The 15,324-nt window shown below is 44.4% G+C and overlaps 1 protein-coding gene across 3 annotated transcripts in view; it reads right to left on the reverse strand.

Moving 5' to 3' along the window:
• Positions 1-15,324, reverse strand: part of LOC121284000 (glutamate receptor 4) — a 304,238-nt gene that overhangs the window by 135,579 nt on the left and 153,335 nt on the right. For all 3 annotated transcript variants that reach the window (XM_041198891.1, XM_041198890.1, XM_041198892.1), the window contains one exon: positions 649-816. In XM_041198891.1, the coding sequence (XP_041054825.1) occupies positions 649-816 (168 nt within the window). The remainder of the gene's footprint in view (positions 1-648; positions 817-15,324) is intronic.

The following is a 15,324-nucleotide window of genomic DNA, read 5'->3' on the forward strand; positions in this document are numbered from 1 at the left end:
TGAGAAGGTGGTAGTGAGTTGCCTTCTTGAACTGCTACAGTCCATGTGGTGTAGGTACACCCACAATGTTGTTAGGGAGGGAGGTCTAGGATTTTGTCCTAGCGGTAGTGAAAGAATGGCAATATATTTCCAAGTCATGATGATGAGGGGCTTGGAGGGGAACTTTCTGATGGTGGTTTTCCCATGTGTCTGCTGCTCTTGTCATTCCAGATGGTAGCAGTCTTGGGTTTGGAAGATGTTGTCTAAGGAGCCTTGGTGAGTTCCTGCGGTGCATCCTGTAGATGGTACACACTGCTGCTACTGAGCATAGGTGGTGGAGGGAGGGAATATTTGTAGTATTATAAATTCACTTACACTTTAATGGACAAGCCCTAAGTTTTGCTGGCATGTTTAATGGCTATCTAGTGGGTAAGTATCAGAACTTAATCTCCTTCTTGTGTTTGAATGCTGAATCTTTCAGCAAGTAATCAATGTAGTAAAGCTTTTGGAGGAGTAAGGAAATTTGGACAACAAATTAATTTCAGCATTTAACTGCAAATGTATGGACAGTGGTAGTTGCTATAAGATGTACTCCTTAATAACAGAGGGTGCTGATAGCCTTGATAGAACGGACAATTTAACAAACTGCAAACAATGAGTATACTGTACCTGTTTCAGTGCCCTTTCTGTGTCAATGCCTTGAACCCAAGGAGCAGCAGGATTTGCAAGACAGTCTCCAGCATTTCCTTTTCTTGAAATCCCAATGCGTTGTCTTCGGAGGTAACGGAATGCTTCAGCCATAACGAGTATCCCATCATATGTTAGTGCAGACGTGTACTAAAAAGAAATATATCCAAGTTGTTCAAGATACATTTTATCTGATCCAAGGTTTTTCTCATTCAAAAGAGTAAAAAACAACAGCTCGAGGACAACCGCACACATTAAGCTTCTGGCTGCTAATATCGTCAACAGTAATCTTTAGGCTTATGCTACATAATGGCAAAAAGAAATTGGACCTTTAGTTGTGTGTGAAGCTTATTAATCTTCTAGTTATCCTTACGTTGGGCACTGGGGCATTTTAATAAAATCCACAACCACTTAGTTGAAACATCTGGTGTTCTAAGTAGAAGATTTGAAATGTGCTTTTGAGATGAGTCACTCAAAATAAGCCTTGATCCTGCATTACAATAAAACTGGGAACACTCTCATGACACTGTGTAGAACTATCATTTTGGTACAGTTGCTATGGAGCTTTGACTTTACACAGGCCAGAGTTGGCATGTTTTATGAGTTCTTCCCAGTAATGGATCTTCAACCGCTGGGAGCACGTGTTAGGAATCTGAATGAAGTAGCTGTGGGAAAATTCATCAAACTTACCCTCAAGTGTTTGCATAGGGCTACATGTTCCCTTTGAAGAGAATTTGTACTTTACATTAAAAATTTTGGAATGATTTCCTCCTGTTGGGTTTGTAGTTATGTAGTTATGAAGTTCTTTGAATACACCCAGGAGAAAATGGCCAGTCAGACTGCACCTTTCATTATGTCGATTTCAAATCACACAAGCAGCTGGATGAGCGGCTTAACTGGTGAAGAAGTGATAAAATTCATAATTCCAGTGGTACCATGAGCAAAATGAAAAGAAAATTCATGGCTAGTTGGCAATTTTCATATTTACACCTAGAAGATGTATATTCTCTGACTTGGAAATATATACAGCTCTTGCTTGAACTCTGCTCCCAGCCTTTAGCTCAACCTTATTGCCATCCTTGGGCTCAGCCTTCAATGACAGCCCACACACTGAAACTACTACTGATAAATAATGTCCCAATCTCCATATTAAAAATGACTGTCTTGTCCATGAACCTAGGGCTGAGAAGGCAGCTATTCTTAATAAACAGGTCATAAATTGAGTTAGCTTCAGAAGTATATGATGAATAAGAAATTAAAGAAGGACTCACACATACGAATTAAACAACTGACATTTATTTTGGTGACTGAACGGCAATAGGCAATTCCATTAAGGCCTATCACGTGGGTTGTTCTCTGAAGGCTATCCGAGGGAACTGAGCATAACATTGGGAGCAAGGATGAGCTCTGAGCTAGTCGAGGAATTGAGGAATCCTGCATATAAAACTAACAATATATTTTTCATCCATTTTTAGTACTGAAACATTGGGCTGAATTTTATTGCATCAGAAGAAGTCTCAACATCGAGGCCCAAATTAGAAGCATGGGCAAGGGGCAGGACATGGACATGGATTTTGCTGATCATATCCAACTAACGGCCGGCAGGCATGGAAGCAGGCCAACAAAGCATGGTGGACGAGAAGATGCCAACACTCAGTTTAGAAGTATCATGCAGAAATATACCTGGAAGGGAGAGTAACGACTGCAGTTAAAAGAAGTGTGGCTCCCAGGTATAGTGATGCCTCTCACATGGTGCTCCTCCGGGTCATAAGGGCATGGAGAAAGGTTACTTGACAGGAGGAAGAGGCCAGAAAGCCTCACCAAGGGGTCACAGATGAGGTTAGTGGCTGTGGGGTGGTTGCATGAACATAGTTGCAGTACTCCAGATGGTTAAATGACTTGTTGTGATCTGGAAAAGTGAATGGAGCTTGTTATGCCAAGCTAGTAACACTGGATGTCACAAAAGGTGCCAATAAAATGTGAGAAGAGGTTGCTGATCCAGGCATCTGGCATGATCAGGCACCAGCATTCACAGTGAGACTCATAGTACCCTTACTGCAAAGGCCCCTGGTCAGCCAGAGTGGACTGCTGCATTGTCTGTACAGAATGGCTGCTTGCAGCAAGTTGCCCAGTGGCTCAATTCTGGATATTGAAGCTGACACAGAATGACAAGCACAGCTGGGTTGTGAGAAACAAGAGACACTGTATTTCTGTGTTTCCAGGAGAAGTGAGCTCAAGGGGAGGGAATCCCTTACCTGAAATACTTGTTTTAAAGACTTCAGTATGTAAATGTTATAAGAATCTAATACTTCTAAATCTGCATTCACTGCCTATTGAACATTCACTATCACTTGAATAGAGGGGAGGCAGTGGCCTAATGGTAATCCAAAAGCACAGGGTAATGCTCTGGGAACCTGGGTTCAAATCCCAACATGGTGGAATTTAAATTAAAAAAAATCTGGAATTAAAAGTCTGATGAGGACCATGAAATCATTGTTGTAAAATCAGGGGGAGAATTTTCTGAGCAGTGTTGGGGCCTGCTCACTGACGTCACCATGCGTCATTTAGATTTTCAGTTTGCCGACTCGGCTGCACACCCACCGAACTGTCAAAGGCCTGTTAAAAACTAATTGAAATACCAACTGAAATGAGCTGTCTGTCCAACATTAATGTTGGTGGGCAGGCGAAGAGCCCAGGTGGCCTTCGTATTTTTTATGAAACCTCATCCACGGGTGGAATGAGGTTTCATGAAATGTTTAAAAATTCAATAAAAATTTTCAAAACGATTCATTGACATGTCCCAGCTCATGTGACACTATTACATGAGGGGACATGTTTTAAAAGTTTTTAATTTCTTTATTTTGATGTTTAAAGCTTAAAAAAATCTCCCTGAGGCACCTCTGTACCTCAGGGAGATTTCTATGCTCTTTCACGCGCATGCGTGAAAGTTTGCCAGGCCCTGACCCAGGGAATCTTCCACCCCACCCAGCACATCCGGGCGAGCATCACGATGGGTGGGCCTTAATTGGCCTGCTCACATAAAATGGCGGCATGCACCCGATCGGGAGCGCAGATCGGGTTTGTGCTCGGTCCCGCCTGCCCCTGCACAACCCCCGATGCGGGGAAAATTCAGCCCCAGATGTTTTTTACAACACAGAACCAAGTGATTCCACAACTAATGGATCAGATCTAAGCTCTACAGTCCTGCCACATCCAGTTGTGAATGGTGGGTTGACAATTAAACATCTCACTGGAGGAGAAAGCTCCACAGACATCCCCATCCTCAATGATGGAGGAGCCCAGCACGTTACTGCAAAAGATTAGGCAGAAGCATTCACAACAATCATCAGCCAGAAGTGCTGAGTGGATGAAACATCTCAGCGTCCTCCGGAGGTCCCCAGCATCACGGACGCCAGTCTTCAGCCAATTTGACTCACTTCATGTGTAGTCAAGAAATGGCTGAAGGCACTCAATACTGCAAAAGCTATGGGCCCTGACAATATTCTAGCAATAGTACTGAAGATTTGTGCTCCAGAACTTGCTGCACCTCTAGCCAAGTTGTTTCAGTACAGCTAAAACACTGGCATCTATCTGGCAATGTGGAAGATTGCCCAGGTATGTCCTGTACACAAAAAGCAGGACAAATCCAATCCGACCAATTACCACCCCATCACTTGATGGTCATCAGTCTCTTGATCATACTCTCAATCATCAGTAAAGTGACAGAAGGGGTCATCAACAGTGCTATCAAGCGGAACTTGCTTAGCAATAACCTGCTCACTGATGCTCCGTTTGGGTTCCGGCAGGGTCACTTAGCTTCTGACCTCATTACAGCCTTGGTTCAAACAGGGGCAAAAGGGCTGAACACCAGAGATGAGGTGGGAATAACTGCCCTTGACATCAAGGCTGCATTTGACTGAGTGTGGCATCAAGGAGCCCAAGCAAAATTGGATTCAATATGAATTAGGAGGAAAACTCTTCGCCGGTGGAGTCATACCAGTACAAAGGAAGATGGTTGTGGATGTTGGATGTCAATCATCTCAGTTCCTCAAACAAGAGGGAATCTAACCATCACTCCTTGACATTCAATGGCATTACTATCACTGAATCCCCCACTATCAACATCCTGTGGGCTATCATTGATCAGAAACTGAACTGAACTAGCCATATAAATAATACGGCTACAAGAGCAGGTCAGAGGCTAGGAATCCTGTGGTGAGTAACTCACCTCCTGATTCCCCAAACCCTGTCCACCATTTACAAGACACAAATCAGGAGTGTGATGGAATACTCCCCACTTGCCTGGATGAGTGCAGTTCCAACAACACTCAAGAAGCTTGACACCATCCACGACATGGCAGCCCACTTGATCGGCACCCCTTCCACAAATATTCACTCCCTCCACCACTGATGCAGAGTATGAGCAATGTGTACCATCTACAAGACTGCAGGAACTCACCAATGCTCCTTAGACAGCACCTTCCAAACCCATGACCACGATCATCTAGAAGGACAAGGGCAGCGGATAGATAGGAACACCACCACCTGGAAGTTCCCCTCCAAGCCACTCACCATCCTCACTTGGAAACATTTCGCCATTTCTTCACTGCCGCTGGGTCAATATCCTGGAACTCCCTTCCTAACAGCACTGTGGGTGTACCTACACCACATGAACAGCAGCGGTTCCAGAAGGCAGCTCAACACCAACTTCTCAAGGGCAATTACGGATGGCAATAAATGCTGGCCCAGTCAGCGAAGCCCACATCTCGTAAATGAATTTTAAAACCACAGATGCATGAAAGTCAGTTGCTTTTACAAACTCATAAATAACTACATAATTCGATTAAAAATCAATTTGTCTAAATAGATTGTTTTACTGAAGATAGAATACCTTCTATGGCACATCTCAGCACAACAGAACAGGTAAGCCTTGAAAGGGTGGAGAAGCATCTGTCTGAAGCCCCTGGAACCCTGCTCAAGGCGCTGCTAGAAAAGACAGCAACTTTTTGGCCTCTTAGATGGTGACACCAATGCTTCATGAAATCTCCTGCACAGGTGCTGGTGGCCCAGCCAGAGTCTGGAGCCCTCAGGCCTCAGCCACCTGGAGGTCATATACAGTACCAAAGCAGAAAGGCAAGCAACCTGCCTCCACTGTGACTGCATGTTTTGGGACAGCACAACCTTGGAACACCCACACACTTCTGCATCAACCCGCCTCATTGCATTTGGTTCACGGATGGTTTATTGTGTTACGTCAAAGATTTGAATCAATGTACGAAATGAAAGGTGATGTTTTTCTTCAGCTAAGGTCTCAAGTGCTAATTTCTGCACCATTGGGACATCATCAGCTGGTGAGCTCTTGAGAAGGAGGTAAAGAGAAGGTGTACACTGCATGAGAAGGAATGGTGAATGTATGCCTTGGCATCCTGTTATGTTGGACCAACTGAGTTGATAAGGACATTCAAGTCCAGACCAAGAAGGTTGTGTGAGGGAGAAAAGTCAAGTGTTTATGTAGTTTTTAAGGTATGCTCAGGAGAAACATGTTCATGTGGGTGATTTATCTGTTTCCCTAGCACGCACGAAGATACCCATTGGCACCGGTCCCTCAGGTGCATTGCCATTTGCTGCCTGGTCTCAAGCCTCTTCCAAATCCTCCTCCTTGGAGGAGAATGCACCCTCAAGGAGATCCTCATTCTCCAAGGCTCCTCCCCTCTGGAGCGCCAAGTTGTGCAGAGCACCACATACTAGCATGATATAGGAAACCCTTGATGGCGCATACTGCAGGACGCCCTCAGTTCTATCCAGCCATCTGAACCTCATTTTCAGCAGGCCTTGTCATCCTTGTAGTCATGTAGCAGTGGGTGTCAGTGTCCTCTGCTTCTCTGCTGGGCTTCTGAACTGGTGTTAGGAGCCATGTCTTCAGAGTGTAGTCCTTGTAACTCAGTATCCATCCACGGAGGGGTTCACGTGGCCTGAAAAGCTAAGGCACTTGGGATTGTCTCAGGTTGAACAAGCCAAAGCAGCTTCCTGAAAATCTTGCACACACCTGCATGATCCTCTTCTGGTAGATGCTTATTACTTGTATAGTCAGTGATTGGAAGCCCTTCCTGTTGACAAAGGTCCCTGGCTACTTTGCAGGAGCCATGATGACATGTGCATGCCTCTTGGCCTGACTAGCCTAATCTGTGTGAAAGTCCATGTATTGCCCTACTCTCTGGTGCAAGGTATCCATGACCAGCTTGGTAAAGTGATGGCCCACTGATTGGACGATCCCACAATTGCCCTTTTCCAGTTTGGAAGTAATGACAGTAAATAGCTGGACGAGGATAAAGCAATCTCATTGGTTTTCATAGTGTTGTTGGGTTTCACAATTGCAGCTGTTCAAACGCCCTGTGGCTATTTGATAGGGGAAATACATCTGAGCTTTGACTAAGTAGGACCTATGACTACCCTAATGATCACAGCTTTCTATCCACTGGTTATGGAAAAAGGAGAAAATCAGATGATGCATGCAGTAAAGCCAGGCCAAGAAGTCCAAAATTGTGCATCTTACACAAACTTGCTCTTTCACTGTGCCACCTCCAATCTATAGATATGGAGACCAAAGTGCAAACAGTGTTCCAGGTGTGACCACACCAAATCCCTATATAATTGCAGCAAGACTTCCTTATTCTTACGATCATACGAACGTACAAACATACAAAATAGGAGCAGAAGTAGGCTATTCAGCTCCTCAAGCCTGTTCTTCCATTCAATAAGATTATGGCTGATCTCTTTTTATTCTGAATTCTACACTCCCATCTAACCCAATAACCTTTGATTCCCTTGTCTAACAAGAATCTTTCTACCTCCGCTTCAAAAGTATTTAATGACCCCGCCTCCACTACCTTTTGAGGCAGAGAGTTCCAAAGTCACACAACCCTCACAAAAAAAAACTTTGTCTCATCTCTGTCCTAAAAGGACAACCCCTAATTTTATAACAGTGTCCCCTAGTTCTGGACTCACCCACAAGAGGAAACATCCTTTCCATGTCCACCTTGTCAAGACCGTTCAGGATTTTATATAATTCAATTGAGTCACCCCTCAAACAAGTCCAGTCTGTCTAACATTTCCTCATAAGACAACCTGCTCATTCCAGGTATGAACCTAGTAAACCTCCTCTGAACCACCTCCAACACATTTATATCCTTCCTTAAATAAGGAGACCAAAGTTGTACACAATATTCCAGATGTGGTCTCACCAATGCCCTGTATAACTAAAGCATAACATTCTTACTGTTATGTCCAATTTCTCTCATAATAAAGGATAGCATTCCATTAGCCTTCTTAATTACTTTCTGTACCTGCATACCAACTTTTTGTGACTCATGCATGAGAACACCTAGATCCCTCTGCACCTTGGAATTCTGCAGCCATTCTCTGTTTAAGTGATACTCTGCTTTTTTTTTCTTCCTGTCAAAGTGAACAACTTCACACTTTCCCACACTACAGCCCATCTGCCAGATTTTTGCCCACTCACTTAACCTATCTATATTTGTCTGCAACCTCCTTATGTTCTCTTCACAACATACTTTCCTACCTATCTTTGTGTAATTTGCAAATTTAGCGACCATGCCTTCACTCCCTTTGTCTAAGTCATTGATAAACATTGTAAAAAATTGAGGGCCCAGCACAGACTCCTGCAGGACTTCACTCACTATATCCTGCCAATCAGAAAAACACTCATTTATGCATACTCTCTGTTTTCTGTTAATCAGCCAATCTTCTCTCCATGCATTTTGTAAAAGGGAAGAGATGCATTTAAGATGCATGTTCACAACCACTGGATGTCTCAAAGTACGTTGCAGCCAATGATGTACTTTTGAATTGTAGTCACTTTTGTAAAGTAGGAATAAAACGCTCCAGTCCCCTTGCAATTAAGGCCAACATTACATTTGCCTTCCCAACTGCTCGCTGTAACTGCATGTTTACTTTCTATCCTCCTTATATGAGTATATCCAAGTCTCTCTCTTAACATCAACATTTAGAAGTTTCATCTCTTTTAGAAAATATGCAGCTTTTCTATTCTTAACACCAAAGTGACCAACCTCATATTTTCCCCACATTATAGTCTACTTGCCACCTCATTGCCCATTCACTCAACCTATCTATATCTCTTAGCAGCCCCTCAGTGACCCCCTCACAGTATACATTGCCTAGATAAAAACAAAAGACCGCGGATGCTGGAAATCAAAAACAAAAACAGAATTACCTGGAAAAACTCAGCAGGTCCGGCAGCATCGGTGAAGAAGAAAAGAGTTGACGTTTCAAGTCCTCATGACCCTTCAACAGAACTGAGTGAATATTAGGAGAGGGGTGAAATATAAGCTGGTTTAAGGTGGGAATGGCGGAGGGTGGTGGGGGGAGAGAAGTGTGGGGGGCGGGGTGGTGTGTTTGTAGGAACAAGCAAGCAGTGATAGGAGCAGATAATCAAAAGATGTCAAAGACAAAGGAACAAAGAGATGTTGAAGGTGGTGATATTATCTAAACGAATGTGCTAATTAAGAATGGATGGCAGGGCACTCAAGGTACAGCTCTAGTGGGGGTGGGTTGGAAAGACTAACAGGGCAAACAAGATTTAAAAATAATGGAAATAGGTGGGAAAAGAAAAATCTATATAAATTATTGGGAAAAACAAAAGGAAGGGGGAAGAAACAGAAAGCGGGTGGGGATGGAGGAGGGAGTTCAGGATCTAAAGTTGTTGAATTCAGTATTCAGTCTGGAAGGCTGTAAAGTGCCTAGTTGGAAGATGAGGTGCTGTTCCTCCAGTTTGCGTTGGGCTTCACTGGAACAATGCAGCAAGCCAAGGACAGACATGTGGGCAAGAGAGCAGGGTGGAGTGTTAAAATATCAAGCGACAGGGAGGTTTGGGTCTTTCTTGCGGACAGACCACAGGTGTTCTGCAAAGCGGTCGCCCAGTTTACATTTGGTCTCTCCAATGTAGAGGAGACCGCATTGGGAGCAACGAATGCAGTAGACTAAGTTGGGGGAAATGCAAGTGAAATGCTGCTTCACTTGAAAGGGGTGTTTGGGCCCTTGGACGGTGAGGAGAGAAGAAGTGAAGGGGCAGATGTTTCATCTTTTGCATGGGCATGGGGAGGTGCCATAGGTAGGGGTTGAGGAGTAGGGGGTGATGGAGGAGTGGACCAGGGTGTCCCGGAGGAAACGATCCCTATGGAATGCCACCAGGGGAGGTGAAGGGAAGATGTGTTTGGTGGTGGCATCATGCTGGAGTTGGTGGAAATGGCGGAGGATGATCCTTCGAATGCGGAGGCTGGTGGGGTGATAAGTGAGGACAAGGGGGACCCCATCATGTTTCTGGGAGGGAGAAGGCGTGAGGGTGGATGCGCGGGAGATGGGCCGGACACGGTTGAGGGCCCTGTCAATGACCATGGGTGGAAAACCTTGGTTAAGGAAGAAGGAGGACATGTCAGAGGAACTGTTTTTGAAAGTAGCATCATCAGAACAGATGCGACGGATGTGAAGGAACTGAAAGAATGAGATGGAGTCCTTACAGGAAACGGGGTATGAGGAGCTATAGTTGAGGTAGCTGTGGGAGTCGGTAGGCTTGTAATGGATATTGGTGGACAGTCTATCAACAGAAATTGAGACAGAGAGGTCAAGGAAGGGAAGGGAAGTGTCAGAGATGGACCATGTGAAAATGATGGAGGGGTGGAGATTGGAAGCAAAATTAATAAATTTTTCCAGGTCCCGACGAGAGCATGAAGCAGCACCGAAGTAATCATCGATGTGCCGGAGAAAGAGTTGTGGAAGGGGGCCAGAGTAGGAATGGAACAAGGAATGTTCCACATACCCCATAAAGAGACAGGCATAGCTGGGGCCCATGCGGGTACCCATAGCCACACCTTTTATTTGGAGGAAGTGAGAGGAGTTAAAGGAGAAATTGTTCAGTGTGAGAACATGTTCAGCCAGATGGAGGAGACTTCCACTACACTCCTCCATCTGGCAGAACTTGTTCTCACACTGAACAATTTCTCCTTTAACCCCTCTCACTTCCTCCAAATAAAATGTGCGGATATGGGTACCCGCATGGGCCCCAGCTATGCCTGTCTCTTTATGGGGTATGTGGAACATTCCTTGTTCCAGTCCTACTCCGGCCCCCTCCCACAACTCTTTCTCCGGTACATCGATGATTACTTCAGTGCTGCTTCATGCTCTCGTCGGGACCTGGAAAAATTTATTAATTTTGCTTCCAATATCCACCCTTCCAACATTTTCACATAGTCCATCTCTGACACTTCCCTTCCCTTCCTTGACCTCTCTGTCTCAATTTCTGGTGATAGACTGCCCACCAATATCCATTATAAGCCTACCAACTCCCACAGCTACCTCGACTACAGCTCCTCACACCCCGCTTCCTGTAAGGACTCCATCCCATTGTCTCAGTTCTTTCACCTCCGTCGCATCTGTTCTGATGATGCTACTTTCAAAAACACTTCCTCTGACATGTCCTCCTTCTTCCTTAACCGAGGTTTTCCACCCACGGTCGTTGACAGGGCCCTCAACCGTGTCCGGCCCATCTCCCGCGCATCCACCCTCATGCCTTCTCCTCCCTCCCAGAAACATGATAGGGTCCTCCTTGTCCTCACTTATCACCCCACCAGCATCCGCATTCAAAGGATCATCCTCCGCCATTTCCACCAACTCCAGCATGATGCCACCACCAAACACATCTTCCCTTCACTCCCCCGGCGGCATTCCATAGGGATCGTTCCCTCTGGGACACCCTGGTCCACTCCTCCATCACCCCTACTCCTCAACCCCTACCTATGGCACCTCCCCATGCCCATGCAAAAGATGCAACACCTGCCCCTTGTCTTCCTCTCTCCTCACCGTCCAAGGGCCCAAACACTCCTTTCAAGTGAAGCAGCATTTCACTTGCATTTCCCCCAACTTAGTCTACTGCATTCGTTGCTCCCAATGCGGTCTCCTCTACAATGGAGAGACCAAACATCAACTGGGCGACCGCTTTGCAGAACACCTGTGGTCTGTCCGCAAGAAAGACCCAAACCTCCCTGTCGCTTGCTATTTTAACACTCCACCCTGCTCTCTTGCCCACATGTCTGTCCTTGGCTTGCTGCATTGTTTCAGTGAAGCCCAACGCAAACTGGAGGAACAGCACCTCATCTTCCGACTAGGCACTTTACAGCCTTCCAGACTGAATATTGAATTCAACAACTTTAGATCTTGAATTCCCTCCTCCAACCCCACCCCCTTTCCATTTCTTCCCCCTTCCTTTTGTTTTTCCCAATAATTTATATAGATTTTTCTTTTCCCACCTATTTCCATTATTTTTAAATCTTGTATGCCCTGCTAGTCTTTCCACCCCACCCCCACTAGAGCTGTACCTTGAGCGCCCTGCCATCCATTCTTAATTAGCACATTTGTTTAGATAATATCACCACCTTCAACACTTCTTTGTTCCTTTGTCTGTGACATCTTTTGATTATCTGCTCTTATCACTGCTTGCTTTCCCTACAACCACTCCCCCCCCCACTTCTCTCCCCCCACACCCCCCACCCCCACCTTAAGCCAACTTATATTTCACCTCTCTCCTAATATTCACTTAGTTCTGTTGAAGGGTCATGAGGACTCGAAACGTCAACTCTTTTCTTCTCCACCGATGCTGCCGGAACTGCTGAGTTTTTCCAGGTAATTCTGTTTTTACACTGCCACCTAGCTTTGTAGCATCAACAGACTTGAATACATTACTCTTGGTCTCTCCGCCCAAGTCATTAATATAGTTGAAGCCTCAGCACTGATCCTTGTGGCACTCCAGTTGTTACAGCCCACCAACTTGAAAATGCCTGTTTTTCCAAACTCTGTGCTTCCTGTACATTAAGCAATCTTCCATCCATGTGAATGTATTAACCCCCAGCACCATGAGGTCTTATCTTGTGCACTTTATTTATGTGGCACCTTTTTGAATGCTTTTTGGAAATCCAAGTATACTACATCTATTGGCTCCCCTTTATCTACCCTACTAATTAAAAAACTCAAAAAATGTTAACAAATTTATCAAAAATGATTTTCCTTTTGTAACACCATGTTGACTTTGTCTGATAATAGTATGATTTTCTAAGCGCATTGTTAAGACTTCTTTAAAATAGACTCCAGCATTTTCCTGATGACTGATGTTAGGCTAACTGGTCTGCAGTTCCCTGTTTTCTCACTCCCTCCTTTGATACCTTACAGACAATATCAAAGATCTTCCATCACCATCCCTAGGTATGTCCTGTCCCATCAACAGGACAGATCCATCAGAGGTGGCTGCACAGTGATATACAGTCAACAGGGGGTGACCCTAGGAATAGCCAACGTGGACTTTGGAACCCATGATGTCTCACTGCATCGGGTCAAACACAGGTAAGGAAAACTCTTACTGAGTACCACCTACTGCCATCCTTAGCTGTTGAATCAGTGCTCCTTCATGTTGAACACACTTGGAAGAGGCACTGAGAGTATCAAGGGCACAGAATGTACTCTGAGTGGGGGACATCATTGTCCATCACCAAGAGTTGTTCAACAGCATCACTACTGACAAGCAGGCCCAGTCCTGAAGGAAATAGCTGCTTGATTGGGCCTGCAGCAAGTGATAAGAGAACCAACAAAATGATAAATCTCCTTGATTTCCTCATCACCAACATCTTTCTCTCTAGCACTCTCTAGAATGTTTCCCAATTTTTATTTAATGCTATACCTTTTAGTCTATGTACCTAATCAACCTTAGCCAACTGTCTCCTCACACTATGTAAATAGCCTTGTTTAAGGTTCATGTTTTGGACCCGAGTATATTATCAGACTTACTATGGTATTATGATCACTTTTTCCCAGAGGATTTTTTACTGAGATTTCTAATTAACCCTGCCTCACTGCAGAAAACTAGATATAAAATAGTTTTGTCTCTAGTTGATTCTACAAACTCATCGCTTCCAGACTGTCTTTGCCAATTTGATTTGTTCAGTCTATATGAAGATTAAAGTCCCTCATGATTATTAATTTTTCTTTGCTACAAGCTCAAATCACTTCTTGTTTAATGTTTTGTCCAGCAGTATAACTATACCATTAGAAAGCCTATAAACTATACCCACCAGTGTTTTCTGATCTTTGTTATTCCTAATCTCCACTCATACTGATACCAACTGTACACCACAGCTCCAATTAAGACACAGAGGATTTATCTGCACAAAGAACTACTCATACGAACGTGTGAACATACAAAATAGGAACAGAAGTAGGCCATTCTGCCCTTCGAGCCTGCTCCTCCATTCAATAAGATCATAGCTGATCTGCGTGTGTTTCAAATTCCATGTTCCCATCTATCCCCAGTAACCCATTGATTCCCCTGCCTAACAAGAATCTACCTACCTCTGCTTCAAAAATATTCAGTGACCCTGCTTCCACCAACTTCTGATGCAGAAAGTTCCAAAGTCACACAACCCTCTGTGAGAAAATACTTCTCCTCATCTCTGTCCTAAAAGGGTGACCCCTAATTTTAAAGCAGTACCCCCAATCTGTGCTCACCCACAAGAGGAAACATTCTTTCCATGTTCACCTTGTCAGGACTGTTCAGGAACTTATATACTTCAATAAAATCACCCCTCATTCTTCTAAACTCCAGTGGAAACAGGCCCAGTCTGTCCAACCTCTCCTCAGAAGACAACCCGCTCATTCCCAGGTACCAGTCTAGTAAACCTCCTCTGAACTGCCTCCAACACATTTATATTCTCCTTTAAATAAGGAGACCAAAGCTGCACACAGTGTATGAGATGCAGTCTCATTAATGCCCTGTATAACCGAAGCATAACATCATTACTTTTACATAAATAAAAACAAAAAAACTGCGGATGCTGGAAATCCAAAACAAAAACAAAAACAGAATTACCTGGAAAAACTCAGCAGGTCTGGCAGCATCGGCGGAGAAGAAAAGAGTTGACGCTTCGACAGAACTTGAGTTCGAGTCCAAGAAAGAGTTGAAATATAAGCTGGTTTAAGGTGTGTGTGTGGGGGGCGGAGAGAGAGAGAGAGAGAGAGAGGTGGAGTGGGGGTGTGGTTGTAGGGACAAATAAGCAGTGATAGAAGCAGATCATCAAAAGATGTCAACAACAATGGTACAGAAGAACACATAGGTGTTAAAGTTAAAGTTGTTGATATTATCTAAACGAATGCGCTAATTAAGAATGGATGGTAGGGCACTCAAGGTATAGCTCTAGTGGGGGTGCGGAGAGCATAAAAGATGTAAAAGAAAAAAAAAAATTTTTTTTTTTTCTTTTTCTCTTTTTATAATGGAAATAGGTGGGAAAAGGAAAATCTATATAATTTATTGGAAAAAAAAGAAAAGGAAGGGGGAAACAGAAAAGGGGTGGGGATGGGGGAGGGAGCTCACGACCTAAAGTTGTTGAATTCAATATTCAGTCCAGATGGCTGTAAAGTGCCTAGTCGGAAGATGAGGTGTTGTTCCTCCAGTTTGCGTTGGGCTTCACTAGAACAATGCAGCAAGCCAAGGACAGACATGTGGGCAAGAGAGCAGGGTGGAGTGTTAAAATGGCAAGCGACAGGGAGGTTTGGGTCATTCTTGCAGACAGACCACAGGTGTTC

The sequence above is a fragment of the Carcharodon carcharias genome, chromosome 11 (genome assembly GCF_017639515.1).
Source record: "Carcharodon carcharias isolate sCarCar2 chromosome 11, sCarCar2.pri, whole genome shotgun sequence".
In the NCBI taxonomy this organism is placed as follows: Eukaryota; Metazoa; Chordata; class Chondrichthyes; order Lamniformes; family Lamnidae; genus Carcharodon; species Carcharodon carcharias.